Source organism: Trichomonas vaginalis, chromosome V (genome assembly GCF_026262505.1).
Source record: "Trichomonas vaginalis G3 chromosome V, whole genome shotgun sequence".
NCBI classification, from domain to species: Eukaryota; Parabasalia; order Trichomonadida; family Trichomonadidae; genus Trichomonas; species Trichomonas vaginalis.
In genome coordinates this window covers 19,355,905-19,375,640 of record NC_067207.1, presented here as the reverse complement: position 1 = coordinate 19,375,640, position 19,736 = coordinate 19,355,905, and the positions used below count along the sequence as shown (strand labels likewise).

At 29.7% G+C, this 19,736-nt stretch overlaps 8 protein-coding genes and 2 non-coding genes across 10 annotated transcripts, besides 1 other annotated feature; 4 read left to right on the top strand and 6 right to left on the bottom strand.

Moving 5' to 3' along the window:
• Positions 1 to 2,081: part of a mobile genetic element that runs on past the window's edge.
• Positions 558 to 920, bottom strand: TVAGG3_0365210 (uncharacterized protein; the record flags this gene model as incomplete). The annotated part of the gene is made up of 1 exon (XM_051231558.1): positions 558 to 920. One exon carries the CDS (start codon positions 918 to 920, stop codon positions 558 to 560), a length of 363 nt encoding a protein of 120 aa, XP_051101288.1.
• Positions 2,082 to 2,462: 381 nt separating the features above from the next.
• Positions 2,463 to 3,619, top strand: TVAGG3_0365190 (phosphoprotein phosphatase protein; the record flags this gene model as incomplete). Its single annotated transcript, XM_001308361.2, has 1 exon — positions 2,471 to 3,619. The coding sequence occupies one exon, from the start codon at positions 2,471 to 2,473 to the stop codon at positions 3,617 to 3,619; it is 1,149 nt and encodes a 382-aa protein (XP_001308362.1).
• A 202-nt stretch (positions 3,620 to 3,821) lies between these two features.
• Positions 3,822 to 3,893, bottom strand: TVAGG3_0365180. Its single transcript has one exon. It is a non-coding gene; the product is annotated as a tRNA-Glu (tRNA).
• Positions 3,894 to 5,092: 1,199 nt separating this feature from the next.
• On the top strand, positions 5,093 to 6,050 carry TVAGG3_0365170 (RNA polymerase II transcription regulator recruiting protein; the record flags this gene model as incomplete). Its single annotated transcript, XM_001308360.1, has 1 exon — positions 5,102 to 5,644. The coding sequence occupies one exon, from the start codon at positions 5,102 to 5,104 to the stop codon at positions 5,642 to 5,644; it is 543 nt and encodes a 180-aa protein (XP_001308361.1).
• A 397-nt stretch (positions 6,051 to 6,447) lies between these two features.
• TVAGG3_0365160 (RNA polymerase II transcription regulator recruiting protein) lies at positions 6,448 to 6,960 on the bottom strand (the record flags this gene model as incomplete). The annotated part of the gene is made up of 1 exon (XM_001308359.2): positions 6,448 to 6,960. The coding sequence occupies one exon, from the start codon at positions 6,958 to 6,960 to the stop codon at positions 6,448 to 6,450; it is 513 nt and encodes a 170-aa protein (XP_001308360.2).
• Positions 6,961 to 7,615: 655 nt separating this feature from the next.
• On the bottom strand, positions 7,616 to 8,980 carry TVAGG3_0365150 (protein serine/threonine kinase protein; the record flags this gene model as incomplete). Its single annotated transcript, XM_001308358.1, has 1 exon — positions 7,922 to 8,980. One exon carries the CDS (start codon positions 8,978 to 8,980, stop codon positions 7,922 to 7,924), a length of 1,059 nt encoding a protein of 352 aa, XP_001308359.1.
• A 603-nt stretch (positions 8,981 to 9,583) lies between these two features.
• Positions 9,584 to 9,655, top strand: TVAGG3_0365140. Its single transcript has one exon. It is a non-coding gene; the product is annotated as a tRNA-His (tRNA).
• Positions 9,656 to 10,944: 1,289 nt separating this feature from the next.
• Positions 10,945 to 11,868, top strand: TVAGG3_0365130 (ribonuclease inhibitor domain-containing protein; the record flags this gene model as incomplete). Its single annotated transcript, XM_001308357.1, has 1 exon — positions 10,945 to 11,868. One exon carries the CDS (start codon positions 10,945 to 10,947, stop codon positions 11,866 to 11,868), a length of 924 nt encoding a protein of 307 aa, XP_001308358.1.
• Positions 11,869 to 11,948: 80 nt separating this feature from the next.
• TVAGG3_0365120 (uncharacterized protein) lies at positions 11,949 to 12,715 on the bottom strand (the record flags this gene model as incomplete). The annotated part of the gene is made up of 1 exon (XM_001308356.2): positions 11,990 to 12,685. One exon carries the CDS (start codon positions 12,683 to 12,685, stop codon positions 11,990 to 11,992), a length of 696 nt encoding a protein of 231 aa, XP_001308357.1.
• A 2,431-nt stretch (positions 12,716 to 15,146) lies between these two features.
• Positions 15,147 to 18,803, bottom strand: TVAGG3_0365110 (antigen BSP-related family; the record flags this gene model as incomplete). Its single annotated transcript, XM_001308355.1, has 1 exon — positions 15,147 to 18,803. One exon carries the CDS (start codon positions 18,801 to 18,803, stop codon positions 15,147 to 15,149), a length of 3,657 nt encoding a protein of 1,218 aa, XP_001308356.1.
• Positions 18,804 to 19,736: the final 933 nt, after the last annotated feature.

The following is a 19,736-nucleotide window of genomic DNA, read 5'->3' as shown; positions in this document are numbered from 1 at the left end:
TAGCAAATATTTACAGTCGATATGCAAGAGATGAACCATATTTATTTAAAGATGTTTTCGACCCAGCTGCTATTATTGTTCATGCTTCATTTTCTGGCGCTCAAAACTCTTTCTTATGCTTGGCAAATGACTTTTACGAAAAACCTACAAAGCTATATGAACCACCGAGTGGAAGTATTTCAGACTTTCAAGTATGGTTTACAACAGATGGAAGAAAGAGAATAGTTCCATTATACCATGCGTTTTACTTAGAACTTAGTCTCATATACAACTACTATCGAACGGTAAAAATATAATTTTAATACGGTTGAGGTGTTGGATTTGGTTGCCAACTAGACTGTGGTGCAGGTTCAGGCTGTTGTATAACAGGAGCTTGTTCTTCTGGTTCAGGGTCTTTAGGTATAATACCAACAAACTGACCTACTCTTTTACCAATATTTTTGACTCCGTTCCAAATTCCTCTTCTACGGTTTTATTCCATTCCATATACCTCTTCCAACATTTCGAAAGAAGTTTCCAATACTACTGAAGAAACCCATTTTACTATATGTAAAAATCTAATGTCCGCCTAGTCTCTTACGTTTCCTGTTGAGTTCCATAGCATTTTTTAACTGGAGCTCATACATTCTATTTCTCCTCTGGTAGAAAACATACTCTGGGTCAACTCCTGTGTTCGCGTCATCTGCATAGAGTTGTTTATATCCCACTTCAGGGTTTGTATAAAACTCTTTCCATCTCATATTTGCATACCATGGTGGCAAACCTAACGCAGCGTCATTTGACATGGCAGTTTGCATTTGTACATCTGTTGGCACTTGACCATAGTTTGCCATTGCAGTTTGTATTCTAACTTCATTTGGAATATTCTCTGGGTTTGGTTGTCCAGGTTGCTGTGCATTCGCTAAGTTCTGTGCGTCCATTTAATATTAGATAAAAATATCTCTTACGAGTACATATGCTGAACATTTGCAGGCATTGGTTCATCTTCATATTCTCTGTACTTTTCTGCCACGTCAAATAAATAAATGACACAATGGAAAAAACCTAAAACAAGTAGTCCTATTTCAAACCACATTTACTTACTAATAAAATTTCTTTATTATGACACTTTCTCCAGTTTATAGGACCTCTCTCATATTCTATCTTGTCATATATAAACTCATAGTCATGTATGTCCTCTAACCATCTCATAACGGTTTCCAAACCACTTTTATCGGATGTAAAGTAAAAGCATGGATGGTTATGTAAAACGTCTAAAGTTTCTAAAGAGTCTCTCAGAGTCCAGTCTACTTGGTATTGAAAATCCCATGTGTTATAGAACGGCGGGTCCACTATAAAGAAAACATTTTCCTTGTCTTTATATTTTTCATACAACTCTGTCCAATGACATCTCACAAACTCTATACCCTCAATATATTTTTCTATGTCCTCTTTGAAAACATTTGTATAGTTAAGATATAAAACTTTTGACATAAGTGTTTCAATGTCATGAATCTTATAGAACCACTATATAATAGTCTAGCAGATATACTATCCCAGTCTATATATTCTGCTTTTTTCAAACCTCTCTCACAATATTTTCTTATCTAATGGTATACGTTCCATCTTACCTATAGGTATCTTTTCTTTTAACTCTTTCAATATGTTGTTTGTGTCTGGAATATGTTTGAGACGGTCCATATAGTTGTCGAAGTCATTGCATATAATCTTTGAGTCAGGAAATACGGTATGACATAAATGAGATATATAGAAACTTCCACCGAACAAATCTACAAATGTTAGACCATTCGGTAGTTTCTTAAGTTCTCTCAATATAATATCTTTACATTTACTCTTATTTCCAAAGAACGGTAACGGTGGTTTTGTAAAATTCATTTATATATAATAATAAAAATGTTTTTTCCCTGAAAAGTGACAGAAAAAGGCTTCTCAAAGTATACTTCCTTGGAACGCCTGTAACTTTTCCTGTAGCGACGATAGACCCTTACTTGTCCGGACAAAGTTATACTAAACATCTTCAGGGCTAGAGGGCACGAAGTGCCTGGAAGCCCCACTGCCTTTTTTTTTTTTTTTTTTTTTTTAATTTAAGGCAATTATTCTAATCCTGCACAATCCACTAGTAATTTCAAGAAATAACCATAGGAAAAAAGTGTCAAAAATAACGTGATTTTAATTTTATTTTAAATAAATAGATTATATAACATACAAACAATACAATAACATAAAAATCCAATTTTTGTTGCTTTACATATTTGAATGGATTGAGATAAGAATTATATTTTTATTATAATATTGAAATAACTTGCTTGGTTAAGTCATATTATCGAAGTTATTAAAAATATCTGTTTTCATAAAATTCCAGTAATTTCGTTCGCAAATAGCTATAAATCAGATAATCACATTAAATTTCAATTGAGAATACATACAAAAATATTTTTTTTTCAATGTGCGGAGCATTTAGAAAAAATTAATGTTTAAAGATCTTCCAGTTGATGAAATCCCAGATATAATCAGATTTTATCAAAATGAATACGAAGACAAGATGGATGCCTATTGCAGGAAGGAATTAAAACTCAAGATATTCGTTCCAAGAATCGATACTCTCAGATCAATATTAAAACAAGCAGCGAACTTATTCAAGTTAGAGAAAACAGTTCTTGAGATTCAGTCACCATGCATTGTTTTAGGTGATATTCATGGACAGCTCATCGATTTACTGAGAATTTTTCATTTTAACGGTTTTCCTCCACTCAGGAAATATATTTTCCTTGGTGACCTTGTTGATAGAGGCGACTTTTCAATGGAAGTACTAGTTCTCATTTTTTCTTTAAAAATTATGTATCCAAATCAAGTATATGTATTAAGAGGCAATCATGAGTGGCAAGATACTCAGTTCAAAGAATGTTTCATAAATTCAGCAATAGAGGAATGGAGAACGCCTGATATTGCTAAGTGGGTCAATAACGCATTTAACCAAATGCCATATGCAGCGATCATTGACAAATACGCTTTATGCATACATGGTGGTGTAGGTCCATCCATTCAGAAATTAGATGATATTCAGAATATAAAACGACCAGGTCCGATAATGGATGATGAAGTCGCAACAGAACTCACCTGGTCAGATCCATTTGATAATATTCCACTTTATATGTCCTCTCCTAGAGGCGTTGGATACTTATTTGGTCAAAATGCGTTGAACTCTTTCCTGAGAAATTCAGGTTTAGAATTAATTGTTCGCGGACATGAATGCGTTAACGAGGGTGTTAGATATTCTCTCAACAAGCTTTGCATAACTGTGTTTTCCGCTTCAAATTACTGCGGCCAAAACACTAATAAGAGTGGAATTTTAGTTTTCAATCCAGGAACTAAACCAGAAGGTTTGGCCTTTGATCCATTGCCATGGGTTACAAAGGCTGAAGCAGTAAATCAGACTTCTTCACCTATTGAGAAGAGAGGTTATTATATTAAACCTTCTTCTTCAGAAAAACTCCTGAGCAATTTCAGAAATCAAATGGTTCCACAAGTTTCGAAGCCTAAACTTAATAAATCAGGTACGATAACAGGCTTACCTCCAATCACTGGTTTAAACTCTCCTCCAAAACTTCCGTCATTGTGATATGATATTCTAATATAAAGTATTGTTTTTTTATTACATTTTTAGAAAATATTTTTTTGGAACTTTACTTTGATAGCCCTTAATGAATTACAAACTGATTAAGGTGTTCCTCTTTGTTGTGGGTAAATCAAATTTCATATTAATTACAAAAAGAAGTTCATTGAGTTATGATTGCCAAAAATGAAAAAAAAATCAAAAATTTTTCCGATACGGGGAGTCGAACCCCGATCCTGTGGATGAAAACCACATATCCTAACCGCTGAACGATATCGGATTTACATTAATTTATTTATAAAATTATTTATAATTAATAAAATATACTATTATTTGTTTCTTCCCAAATGGTTAGGTAATGATAAGAAAATCGAGGAGCTCCCAAAGTAAAACAAATATCCATTTGTGTCTGGATTGCATATTCTATTGTAATTTACTATTTTTATCCAAATCTTTTTTTTTCATATTTTCTTCTCTACTGATTCTGCATTAGTTCAATACAATTAAAACAAAATCCTACTTTATTTCTCAAATTGTAATATAGCGCCAACTATATCTACTAAATTTTCAGATAAAGCATTTTTCCAATATATTTTTTTGAATGCTTTAGAAATTTGAATGTACTTGTTAATAAAAAATATTACCCTTTCATTATAACACAAACACCCAATGATAAAAGGTGTTTTCAAATTTGACTCATTTAATTTTTGAATGCATCATGATCCTCAAATTTTATATTTTTCAGAGAGCTAATCAAGATTTCATTTTTATTAATGCATTTCTCATAAACAGAAAAGAAGAAAAGTTTTGGATTGCGAAATTTTGAATGAAGCAATTTAGTGAATTTATATGGACGAATAAAGAAGCCAAAGTTTGGTAAATTATTCCACTACCTAATCTCTAATATAATTGATAAGAAATAATTGCTTTTCTTCAATAAAATGGCTCAAATCAAAATTCATTATGAAAATCAAATTTTATAATGCTGAGATGGCGTTTAAAACCATAAATCCATTGCCATTCTTAAAATAATATATATTAATAAAAAGAAAAGAATAAAAGATTTTGAATATTGAAAACCCCTCTCAATATTTGTGTAGTAAGAGATTTGAAGTTCACAAAAATTTCTATATCAAACCGTCAATCCATACAAAATATATAATCTTTCAATTATTATTAAAAGTCAATATTTTAAAACACTGTTGGATACACATAAAATCAATATTTTTGGTATAACTAGTAATAACCAATTGAGAACTGAAAGGTGAAAATTTGAGGTCTGTTTCAATGCTAATTCAAATATCTAATTAATCAAAAATTACATAATCTTATTTATCAATATATACCCATTTTAATGAATACATTATACTGACTTTTCATAACTTTTAAAATCATATTGAATTATTTCAATGCATCTTAATCAAGAATTTTTTTCAATGTGGAAAATTCAGAAGGTTATTTCTTGTATAAAATCATTTCATATTTCCAATGTCAAGTGACAAACTGGTAGAATCAAAGATCGTTTCACGTACAGATCAAACACGCCGCGGAAAGAACAAGTTTACCATCAATGAAGACGCAAAACTTCAAATGCTTGTAAAGAAGTACGGAGAAAGCGATTGGTCCACTATTTCGCAGATTCTTAGATCTAAAAATGCTAGACAGTGCCATGATAGATGGTTTTATTATTTAAGTCCGAAGTTGAATCGCGGACCATTCACAGAAGATGAAGATCAAAAACTTATTAAACTTGAAAAGAAATATGGACAGCACTGGGTTCGTATATCAAAACATTTTTCAGGAAGGACAGATACCCAGATCAAAAACAGATGGAATGTTCTTAAAAGAAGGCTAGAAAGTGAAAAATCTATTAATATTCCAACTATATTGAACCCAACACAAAATATTATTCCACAATCGCAGCAAGTTATAACACAAAATTCTGATCCAATTTCTCAAAGAATGTTTGATAATCTATTTGAACTCGAAGGAGTAGATCAAATAGATGATCCTTTTGCATCTGTATTTTGAGATTTTAAAGAACAATGCCTTTTTTATGTTGTTTCTTCCTGTTTTATTTATAAACTGTATTAATTTAATAAGCAATATGATTTATATTATCCTAATACCTCTAAATATCTATCTTATATCGTACTATTTTCAGTTTTGATAATCGGATAATTTAATTCCCTGTATTAAAGTCCTAATTTTTGTGGGAATTCCATTGTTATACTCTAATGAATTGATATATCCAATTTATTCGTATTACAATAATTTTGAATTAACCCAAATCTCATTGAAAAAATCCAATCGAATTTTTGATTTTGAGAAAGATCGACCGAATAATGACGCGCCGATGTAATTAAGAATATATCATAATTAGCATTAGATATGATAGAATATTCATATTTTCTTATTAGATAATCGAATTTTGCGTTTCTGAATCAATAATGTAAAAAATTAAATCTTATTGCTATGCTAATTAAATTATTTGTCTTCAAGATATTCGAATTGCAATTGATTTTTCTTAGATTATCATGAAATTTCTTCAATTTTTTTATTGTTTTGAGTAATCGATCAAATTTTATTGCATATTTCGTACTCCCGCACATATCTAATCATTATTTTGCAAGTTAAATTTGAATTTGAAGGAGGATAAATTGTGCAATCCAGTCAGTTCTCATATAATATTATTTGATCGATGATATAAATCCCCCTATATCATTTACAATCATATAAGAAACATTTATTTATCACACAAAAATAGGGAAGTTAAATTTGAAACTTCAATATTGAAAATTACATCATCATTATCAATTTTCACATCAGCTCTTTCAATATTGTGCTGTCATCTGAGAAAATTGGAAAAGATTCTGTGCATCCCAAAAGAGTTGTTGTGGATTATAGTCAAAAGGATTCTCTGCTTGGTTAATATAGGTTGTTGTCATTATTGGTCTATCATTTTCTAATCTTCTCTTAATAACATTCCATCTATTTTTAATTTGAGTATCTGTTCTTCCTGAGAAGTGTTTGGCGATTTTAACCCAATGTTGTCCATATTTCTTTTCCAATTGAATAAGTTTATTGTCTTCTTCTTCGGTGAATGGGTTTCTGTTTAGCTTCGGGCTGAGGTAATAAAACCATCTATCATGGCATTGACGTGAGTTTTTAGTTCTTAAAGCATTTGCAATTGCTGACCAATCGGCATCTCCATACTTTTTTACGAGACTTTGAAGCGCTGCATCCTCACTCATTGTAAATTTGTTTTTAACCCTACGCATCTGTGCAGATTGAAGGATTGGCTTATTATAAGTTTCCTCAGTCTGTTCATTAATGCTCTGCTGCATATCTGAAAATGAGAATGTCAGTCTCTCAGAAAATGTAATTGTGAATTATTTCAATATAGAAAGATTTCGAAATGAAATTAGTGAAAACTTATTGCAAATATAGAGAACAATAATAGTATCCGCTATAAGTTGTTCAGATGTATTGAAACATCTGAAAACTCATGAAAAGTTAAATTTGATTTTATGTTTTTTAGAACAGTCACATTGCCGCATCAATTTATTTCCGGAATGTCTAATCACTTGAATCACTGAAAAGTTTATTTTTTGAAAGAAATAGAAAATTGAATTGGCTGGGTTCTTATTGAATTTGATTCAATTATATAATTATAATTTTTAAGATAATAATGCTCGTGATATACTGTATATTATAATTTGCCCGGTTTAATGTAAAAGAGTTTTCTTTCTATTATTTTTATAATAGATTCTTCCTATTATAAAAACCACTATTAAATGAATAAATTAGCATGTTTTCCTTTAAAATGAAGCAATTCGACGAATAAATAAATACTTTGATTATTAAATATTTAAATTGGTAAATGGAGACCATTTGATACGCTTTATTAGTCCAGTTTCACCTTAATTTCTTTTCTGAACTCATGACCTCTCAATTGTGTATTAACAATTCACAATGAATATGCGTTCAAGAAAATCTTTCATATTACAGAACTTCACTCAATATGATTAATATAAATTTTCGGAAATTATGAATTAATATTATACAATTTCAAAATTGAAAGATTTCGGTGACAAAATAGTAATCAATTAATTACAGTTTTAATCATATTAATTCAATTCCCATTATTCCATGCATGTTTTTCTTCCATAACATAATGTAGTGAAGATAATTTTGCAAAAAATAATCGATGATTCACATCTATGAATGAAGATAGAAAGGAAATAATATTTATAATAGTATTCTAATGGACAGATGCATAAAAACAATTTACTAAATTGAATATTATTATTGTTCTTCTTCTGGAGAGTTGTTAAAGAAATTTGGCGAAGAACCAAAGTTAGCTAACTTATAATCAATAACTTTAAAACGACCAGAAGAGCTAATTCTTCTCATTGCAGTTGATCGCTTTCTAAGACGGATAGAACCAGGATTAGAACAGGAACTATCTTGTTCAAGTACTCGCAAGATGCTTATAAACTTTTGATTCGTAGAATTAAGAGCTCCCATATCTCCACATTTACCTTGCATTTCTGAGTATATTTCAGATACCCAATGGATCTTCTTTATCTGTTCCATACTGATTCTAGAGGCTGGATCTTTAATCAAACAAGATTTAATAAGGTCAGTTATATCTTGAGGAATTTCATCTAAATAACATGGTTCTGAGTTCTTTATCAGTTGTGCTGTCTCAGCTGGACTTTCTCCACTGAACGGGAGAGTTTTTGAGAACATATAATATAAAATCACTCCAAAACTCCAAATATCAACCTTGGTTGTTACTGTTTCTTCATTGAATCTTTCTGGAGCAAAATAATATAAAGTTCCTTGTTTGTCATTTTGTACCGTATTATTCGTGATTGGTCTGCTAATTCCAAAATCAATTAATCGAATATTATTGTCACTATCAACTATTAAGTTGGAAGCTTTGAGATCCATGTGACAAACCTGTGGAATCGTATGCAAATAATCAATGGCCATCAAAAATTGAACCGCCCATGTTCTGAGCGTGTTATCTTCGATTGAGGATTTATCTACAATCATTTGCTTTAAAGTTTTTCCTGGCAAAAATTCCATTATAATATAATAGTAAAAGCAATTTTCAAGTGTTTCGTAGAATCGAACTAAAAACGGGTGTAATAGCTGCTTATGTATATGAACTTCATTCTTGAAATCGTTCAGCTTAATTTTTGAGTCCATTGTTCTCTTATAAAATACTTTAATCGCAACTTGGGTGTTTGATTCTTCATGTCTTCCCAGCCATACCTCCGAAAAACCACCTTCGGCAATAAATTTATCCAATATATAGCCTTTGGGATTTAACGGTACAGGGCGTTCAAGGTTCATTTGAAAAATTGAAAAGCAATTTGATGCAAAATTTTATCCAATGAGGTCATTCAAAGAATACAAAAAGGATTAAACAATTTTTTTTCATCGGATTTTTTAATCAGAATTTCAAACGTACATTTTTCATTATTAAATTATTTAATACAAAGAGTACAATTTTATTAAAATTATTTTGTAAGAGTTTTCAATTTTATAAAAAATAACGCTGTTTTGAATACGATAAATATCGACAAGAAAGTGAAGCTGAACTTGATAGAGCATAACACAAATATCTATTTTCAGGAGATTATATGAAAAAACATAAGAAATTAATATGCTCAATAGAAACAAATATATCGGATTGCATTCAATTACAAACGAAAACGCATTAATACATGAATAATGAATAATGATGGCAATGATATGAAACATTAATCATGAAATTTAAAAAATGAAATGTGATAATAGAAGAATATTAATTAAAGATAAGGGCATAGGGATATCTAACGGGATATGGTAAATCATGAAATTTTCTTCCACGTAAAAGAAAATCATAAGTCATTTGATATCAGAGAAGATCTTTAGCTTTTTATGATAAATTAAAATAAATGAAACAAATGTAAGGGGTGAATGGTATAATGGTTAGTATTGTTGATTGTGGCTCAATAGATCCGTGTTCGATTCACGGTTCACCCACTTTTTATTTTTTTCTTTTCAATTTTTTATAAAATGTGTGTATCTGCTGATCATTTAAACTTAATTAGTCCTATTGTCTTCCCAGAAATAAATTCTCCTTTTGCATGCATAATGGTTGATGTTTCAAGAGGAAATGGCAAATTTCAACAAAAATTACTTTATGCAAACGAAAGTCATCTATATTTTTTCAAACCTAAAGAAATATCACGTGCTTTGACTCAAACTTTCTGTGATTCCTACTTCAATTTAAATCAAATTACATTCCAATCCCAAGATTCAACAACTTTTAAATTTTCTACCACAACAATTGATATACAATCTGATGTAGCTATAGCTTTCATATCATTGATTATAAATCAACTGAAAAGCATTATTTTACCTCAAAATTTCCCAAAAATCGAAACAATATTTCCAAATTTAACTGATATTACAAGACATTATCGATCTCTTACAAACAGATTTCGAGCATTATGTTTTAACAATCAAAAAGTTCCTCCAGATGAAATTTGTGAATTCTTAGATGTTATTTGCACTAGCGCTTCAACAGTTTTTGATTTCAGTGTTATAGATCGTGAGTGTGAATTTACTTATGAATTATTACAAGCCATTGCTATAGAAACAAGAGTTTCAACGCTTTATTTCAACATTTCTAAACCAGTTTTGACATCTGACCAAATGAAAGAGTTTTTATATGAAAATACATCAGTTACAACAATATATCTAAATGGAATTTCCTCAAAAATCTTATTTTCAATAAAAGAAGTCGAATCTGAAAGCGATGAAATCAATATACCTAATTTGATCTTTATACAACCCAATATTACGAAAAATACCATCCAAGAACTCTCAAAATCAATTGGAAATTTTGATATTCAAAAACTTGGCTTCAATTACTGTCTTCAGAGAGATATGACATCAGTATTCTTGAGATATTTCAATAAAGATATTGGATTCTCATCAATTCGTTCTCTTTCATTAGATGGAGCGAATAATTTGAGTTTGCCGCTTTTATTTGGATCTCTGTCACATATAGAAGATCTCTCCATCCAAGAATGTGGCATTGAGTTATGTCATATCCTTGGATTTTTGACAATTCAAAAAGATTTAATTTTGAAATCGATAAATATCTCTAAAAATCCATGTACGAAACTGATAAATGATGCTGAACTGATCCCTCCAAAATTACAGACAATTATAGCTCAAAATATTGAATTTTCCGAAGATAATTTTATAAGATTCGTAAAACTTGTTACTAATTCGGTTCCAAACATCGATGTATATCAACAAAGATGGATAAGAGTCAGTGGACTTTGTTATATCAAAATATCTCCAATATTGAACCGAAAAATCTCAAAAAATTGATTTGGAGAGAAAATCCAGTTTTTCCGGAGTTTTTCGACCTTTTAGAGTCTGCAACTGAACTAGAAACACTTGATTTAAGTGGATGCTTTGCTTCTGGTGATGATTTGATCAATGAATTCGCATTTTATTTGGAAAATTATTATTATCTCAAATCTTTGACATTAAACGGATCAAAGACACAGAAATTGAATAACAATGACATTGAGAGGCTATTAGAGTCATTAAAATCAAATAAATCCATTTCATCAGTTGATTTAAGTTTCCATGACTGTTCTCCGGCCATTTATACAAAAGTTAAAGAGCTTTTGTTAAGTAATCATTATATCCGTACATTTAAACTCGAAATTTCGAATTTAGAATCATCAAATGAAATTTCTGATTTATTTAAAGCGATTTCCCAAAGAGGATCCCCAATAAATTACATTTGGTCGGACAAAAATTACATTGAAATGATCGAAAATAAGATTATAAAGAATTCTGTTGCAGAACAACTGAGATCTTACTTATCTGATGCCGCCAACCAAGAAACAACAGTGGATATACCAATTGTTAACGAAAAATATAATGAAAGTGCAGTTTCGAATCGAAAACAAGCATCAAAACAAGAAAATAATGAAAAATCTTATGAAATACAAGACATCAATGCATTTACAATGGAGCTTGAACAAAGTAGGACTAATATAGGTGCTCTTGAAAGCGAAATGAAGACAAATCCTCCTCCATTAGAAGTTTCCGAATATGATATCATCCAACCAAAGGTTCCGAAGGTTACAATCTCTACAGAACTTGATGAATTGACAGAAAGGTTCAGTATCAATAACATTTTCAATAGAATTATTAATAATATTTAGATATTTTTTTTATTTGTTTGTAAATTGCGAAATTTTTAATCTTTTTATGTTTTTATTGAAATTATAGAAAGGAGATATTATTTATTGGTTTGAAAAAATAAAAGAATAACCAAAATTTTTATTACTGTGTATCAATGATAGTATCAGTCATATCATGAGCTCTATAGTCCTTTGGAGGAGGGGCAAGCTTCTCTTTCTTGCCACGTTTCTCCTTCTTGTTGTATAATCTCGATGGTTTGTTTTCTTTTGCTTCTTCATCAGCCAGAGCTGTAAACTCTGGTTGGTGATGATGCTTTTTCTCCTTTGGTTCGCCTAAATTTTCTTCTGCGTAAGTAGTATTCATGACAGCTGTAAAAACATCTTCATCATCAGACATAAGGTTTCTCCTGCCATTATTTTTACCCTTAACCTCTTCTGGAACTTTAGGAAGTCCTCTCTCGCTTACATTAATCGAGTTCCTGAGTGGTTGGGGTTCTTCTGAATCAGAAAATGTATCAGACACTGTAGCTGGCTGATCAGCACCAAGAACTTTCACTAATTGTGGGAAAAGTGGTTCAGTCGGATTTAATTTTAATTTCCTTGCAACCCAATTTGGATTGTGACGTTCTAATATGTATTGATTTGATTCTGATACTGCAATTTCTTCTGTAAGGCTCATACTATGGTTTCCTAAGTACTCGATCGCGTATTCATTTGCAATTCTGTACGCTTCAGCATCCATCGGCTTTCTAAATTTCTTATTGTTTGAGAAATTCTGTGCGAGTTTCTCAGCAACTGCATGATAGTATAATCCATTGAAACTCTCAGATTTCTCCATTATTTTCGATTTTCTTTTTTTCGATAACAGAATTCAGTTACTTTACAAAATGTAAAGGAATAAGATACAAAATATACATTTTTCTTTTGAAACCATATTTGACACATGTAATAAAGAATTCTTCTCGAAGTCGGACTTATTGAATCGAATTTTTTATGAATTGAGCTTGAATTGTTGTCTTATTCTGAACAAAATCAATATGAAAATTATATTTACTTCAGACAAAATTATCAACTCACACGTTGATTTATCAAATTAAAGATTTTTACTTAATAAAATGTCTGATTAAATAGGAAAAGATCCTATTCTGCGGATATATTATTAGAATCAATTAATAAAGGATATATTTGATATGCAGTTTGATCTCTGATGAAATTCTTACAATTGATCAATCTTCAATTTGATGAACTGCTTTATTCATTGAGAAACTCATAATTTTCGATAAAAATTATCTAAGATAGCAAATAAAAGCAATTCTAGCTTTTAAATGTGAAATTTGAGTTGTTCAGATATGTTATAAAGAAAAGGATAACCCTAAGCCTTCAATTTTTCTATCTATTGTAATAGTTTGAATACACATGTTTTCGTTCGTATTGAGAAATCTGAATGCCCCTTGATGATGATGTTGCTCAATGAATATAAAGAGGAGTTGCATTTCCTTTGAGGAATGTTTGAACTCCGTTTTTTCAAGAGCAAGAACAGAAGGTGTGCTCTCAAAGAATTCATCCCAAGTGAAACAAACGGTCATTATCGTTCAAGTCCTTTTTTCAAAAAAAAATCGGATCAGTTTTCTATTGTCATTTTATCTTGAATTAATTATCAAATAGATATGGTTTACTTTGATAAGTTAGGAGATTCAGTAAGAGCAGAATATAAAGGGGAACAATCAAAAATAAGAGTTTCATACGTGCTTTGATATTTCTTTCTCAAACAAACTTCAATCTCAAGAGGAAGGATTTCATTTATGACACCTTCGACAGATTTAGTATTATTGAATGTAGGATTTCCTAAAATTTGACTTATGTTCTCTATATACATATTACTTATAGTTGAAATAGTATCATGATCAAAAATAATTAAATATGGCGAATTATTATCTTTAATTATGCAACTATTAATGATTGTTTTGTTTGTATAACCGAAAAACAATAAGGTGTAAGTTGAACTACAATTAATAATATTATTGTGCTCTAAATTTGTAATAGTCTTCTGGTTTCCTATTGAGATTATTTTTGCCTGAAATGTTTGAGAGTTTAAATTTATAAAATTGGAGAAAAGTGTAGAAACAGAATTTGCAAAATTTGAAACAAAACCTGCCATATAAACACATCTACATAGAGTCTGATTATTATTATTGATGAATACATTTCCTTTAGATTGGCCAATAGAATATGCGTATTTATGTTCATCAATCCCTATGTTGAACAATGAAGTGAAGTTACAATGGTTGATGCAATTGTTTGAAACACTTGTGCCATAAGCTTGACCATTTTGTGAGCACCATGATGTGTGGTAGCACTTTCTATATTGAACAACACTACCATAATCTTTCCAATAAAATGATCCTCCACTTAAATTAGCAAAGTCCGTATAACAAGGGCGAAAAGTTGTATCATTGATAAAAATACACATATCTTCATTTGTATTAAGGAATCGTATTGCACCTTGAGGGTGTTGCTCAATGTACACACAACTAGAGATAAAGAAGGAGTTTGCCGATCCATTAAAGAATGTTTGAACTCCATTTTTTCTTTCTAAAAGAACATAAGGTGTATTTTCAAAGAAGTTATCCCATGAAAGATGTTCATGGGTGAAACAAACGGCGATTTTCGTTCAAGTCAATAGATTCAAATTGTTTTCAAAAAAAAGGTCAGATTCAATTATAGTTCTAGTAAGCACTAAAATTTCTATATTCTTGTGGCATATCGAACTATTCTTGAAATAATTCTAAAACTTATTAACTTATTAGTATTGAATTGTTATTTTTCGTTATTATGGGTTTTCAACAGGCTTCAATTAATAAAAAATATTGGGAAGTTATAAATTTTGTGTAGTTCACTTAATAGGTCCATTTCTCTAAAAATAATCTTCAATATTTCCATTGAGGTCATATTTGACTAAAAATTATAAAACACATGGAATTTCAATGTTTATATTTTAAACATTGGTGGCTCAATATATCAAAAATGACAAACATTTGGACAAAATTAATTGAATATAAATGAATATTGCATTAATTATCACATAAAATTACATCCATTGTTACACACATATTATTTATCATTTTGATTATTTTGTTTAAGTGAATTCATTCTAAATATTTTGTGTGAGTAAGAGTAATAGATCCTTTACATACACATAATTAGATTATCTCATTGAGATTTTGCTAGTTCATATGAAGACAAAATTGTATGTTTCAAACATGATAATGAAGCATATTATAAAAAACGCAAATAGTTTACTATGTTGATAAAAGATAAAGAAATTCAAAATGATATTTTGAAAAATCTCGCTCATGCAAAAGAGTTTCTGGATATCCTCGACAATAAGCTAAATTAATGTCGTTTGGAGCAGGAAGCATAGGAATATTGCATGCGTCGTTGAAATATTCTCTATTGAGTCCATAGAAATGGAATTTTGATCCCATTTCACTAAATCTATTACATATATCTGCATAATTATCAGGGCCTGCATTATGTACTGCAATAGATATTTTATTTGAAAATATTTCATCATAATGATTAAATTCAGTTGTTGAGTCAATGATTAGATATTTAATTTGTTCGCAATTATAAAATGAATAATAGTGAATATTACAGTCCTTTCCAATATAAAGATACTTTAAATTGATACAATCCTGGAAACATGAATATCCTATATATGTACCATCTCCTATTCGCACACATCGAATGTTAGTGCAATTATAAAATGCCATACTATCAATTGAATGAATGCTTCTCAGATCAATATTTTTCAAGCTTGTACAATTCTTAAATGTTTCTTCATAAATATAATCTATTCTTGCAAATGGAAAATCTTGTAGATTATAACAGTTTTCGAAAGCATTTCCTTGGATTTCTAATATGTTGAGTGATGGAGTCGAGCGAACAGTTTGAAGATTAGTACAATCTTTGAAACAATCAAAACTGAGTCTTCCTTCCTTTGGCAATGTAACTTCAATCAAATCCTTACATTCTTCGAAACCAGATAAATCAACATTTGTTATTCCAAGAAATTCAATACATTTTACATTCTGAACTCCATGGAATGCAAATACATTTATTGTATTAATATTTTCATGAATTATCAATTTTTCAGGGAGATAACTATATTCAAATGCACTGACACCAATAGAAGTTACAGAGAATGGAATCTCAATGGAATTGAGTTGTGCATTTTTGAAACAATTACCATAAATTGTAGTCATATTTGGAGGCAAAATAATAGATGACATATTGAAGGAATTCTCAAAACATGAAGCACCGATAAATGTAGTATTAATTCCAAACGTTATACTTTTTAAATGAATACAGTTTTTGAAAGCACAAAAATCAATTGTTGTCAAATTGTCTGGAAGTTTAATTGATACAATTCCTGTATTCATAAATGCTTCATCACGAATAGTAGTAATAGACTCTGGCAATTCAACATCTATAAGATTGATACAATTTGCAAATTCACCAAACTCGATAAAATGAATATTACTACTAAAGCGAACTTTTTTAAGATTTTGGCAACCAGCAAAGAAATATTTTCCAATATTCCTTTTGTCAAATGATATATTTAATTCTTCGATAGTGCTAAGACTAAAACAATATTCTTCGATGGATATTGCACTATTTGGAAACTGAAAAGGTTTAATTATTGTACAGTTATAAAATGCATTTTTTCGAATATAAGAAAGTGATGTTGGAAGCACAATAGAATTTAATAGACAATTTTTAAAGCATCCTGCTTTAATTTCGGTTACTGAATTAGGAATTATCAAATCAGAGAAATTGAATGAGTCCATAAAACAATACTCAGGAAGAACGTTAAAATTATTATTGAATTTAAATTCTTTCAATGAATGACAGTGTCCAAATGCATATGTTTCAATTTCAATAATACTATCTGTAAGTGTGATATTTCTGATCCCAGTATATGCAAAACAAACTGCCCCAAATTTTTTCAAAGATTGAGGCAACTTTATTTCTGTTAAATTAGAACAACCAAAAAATTCTCCAGAGTATATTTCTATGATCTCTTCCTCAAATTCAACTTTTGAAAGATATACATTATCTTGAAAACAACCATTCCCATAAATATATCCGTAATAACTGTATACTGGATCATAATAACCGTGCAGATATATTTGACCCTCTCCAGTGAATTTTACTTTTGCAGGAATGAAAAGCTCTGTTATTGAATTATTTTTAAATGCCATACAACCTATTTCTATTGATCTATTTGGTAGTTCTAATGATGTAAGATTCGCACTTGCAAATGCATAATTGCCAATATACATCAGAGAATCAGGAAATATTACTGAATTAAACGAGCAACCTTCAAAACATTTTATACCAATTGATTCTAATTTTGCAGGCAAAGTAAGAACATCTAAATAAAGAGACAATTGAAAACAATAATCCCCAAATGTTGTTAAATTATCATCAAATTCGAATTGTTTCAATGAGAGATAATTAGAAAATGCATTATTCCCAAGAGATGAGACATTTTCTGGTAGAATAACAGAAGTTAATCCTGTAAATGAAAATGCACCTGATTCAATAGTCATAAGAGCTTCTGGCAAAACTACTTCTGTTAGATTTGGGCATAAGTAAAATTCACTCTCAACTATTGTGGTAATATTTTGATCGAAAACAACTTTCTTGAGATTTTCATTGCTAGAAAAACATCCTCTACCTCTTGTCCAATTAGATAATACTTTAATCGATTCAAATGCATTACAATTTGCCAAACAATATTCTCCAAATACAATTAAAGTCGAAGGAAAATCTGTTAAATTGATGGAAGAACAACCATAAAAACAAAATGACCCCAATTTTTTTAATGATGAAGGAAGATATGTTAAATTAATAGAATAACAATTATAAAAACAATAAGACCGTAATATTTCTATTGATGATGGCAGATAAGTTAAATTAATAGAATAACAATTTTCAAAACAATATGACCCTAATTCTTGTATTGATGATGGAAGATTTGTTAAATTGAGAGAATAACATCCTTCGAAACAATGTGACTCAATCACTGTTAAATTTTTTGGTAGAACTAATATTGTAAGATTAATATCATACATAAAACATGAAGATGGAAGGACAGACAAATTATCATTAATTATAACTTTGTATAATGATCTACACCTACTGAATGCATCATCTCCAATTGTTGTTAGATTATTTGGAAAAACTACTGATGATAATTTAGTTTCAGAGAAAGCATATGAAGAAATATTAGTGAGAGAATCAGGGAAAATTACATCGCTTAAACTGTAACATCTATGAAATGCATACGGATAGATTGTTTTGACTCCTTCTTTAAATATAACTTTTTTGAGAAGTCCTATATTATAAAATGGAGAATTATATCCAATAAAAGTAATATTCGAATGAATTGTGATTTCTTTTATTTGATTTGAACCACTAAATGCATAAGTATCAAGAGTTATTGCACAGTTAGGGAATTCTATATTTGTTAATAGTCTGCAATCATAAAATGAGTAATAACCTATATACTGTAAAGAGGTCCCAAAGGTCACTTTTGTAATAGAAGAATTCATAAAACAACCATTTTTGATTGTTTTCAAATTATTTGGAAGATTGATGATGGCGTTATCGAATGAATTGCTAAAAGCCGAGTCGTTTAATTCTTCTATATTTTCACCAAATGTTATTTGATTTATTGAATAACAATTCTTAAATGCTCCGCTTCCAATTGATAAAACAGAGTTTGGTATATCAATAGAAATTAATCCTGTATTGAAAAAAGCATAAGCTTGAATTGTTTTCAATGTGCTTGGAAATGTAACTTCATGCAAATTAATAGAGGAATAAAATTCTTGCTCAAAAATTGACTCTGAACCATCTTCAATGATGACACTTTCTAAGCTATCCATAAACCCGAAACATGAGTTGCCACGAGTTGTTAATTTCGATGGAATTCTCAATTCATTAATACTTTTACAATTCTTAAAGCAAGAAGCTTCAATTATACTTAAATTGCTCGGAAATACAATAGAAGTAAGTAATGTACAGTTAATGAACGCGTATTGCTTGATTTCTTGAAGATTTTGTGATAAATTAATTTCAATTAATGAACAATTAGAAAAACAATATTCATAAATGATGGTTACAGATTGAGGAATAACCAATGAAGCATTATCGAAAGAATTTCTGAACAAAGACTGATTTAATGCAGAAATATTGTCATAAAATGTAACATTTCTTAAATTGTAGCATTCAGAGAAGGCATACGCACCAATAGATGAAAGATTTTTGGATAAAATTACTGACTCAACTCCAGAATAGTAGAATGCATAATCTTTTATTTCAATTACAGAATCCGGAATTATTATATTTCGGAGACTGATGCATTTTTGAAAAGCATAATTACCAATTTCAAGAATATTGTTTAGAAATGATATTTCAGTAATAGATTGACAAAATGAAAAACATTTATCAGGAATTTTTAGAATTGAATGCGGAAGTTGGACATTATCAAGACTGTAACAATTAGAGAATACTCCTGCACCAATATATACACTGTTATCAGATGACCAGTTAAATTTCGTCAAATTAGCACACTCATAAAATGCAAAATCTCCCAAATACTCTAAATTATTTAAAAATAATACAGATTTCAATGATTTACAGTAGTATTCTTCATTTGTATTTCTCCAAGCATCAAAAATTTTGATCCAAATATATCAAGATAGATATCGATGAATCTGCATGAGGGATTCTTGAATGTATATAAATATAGTCATGAGTTCTTTTTACTGTAACAATTAACAAAATTGAATTGATTAACCCATTTCAATGTAATTAAA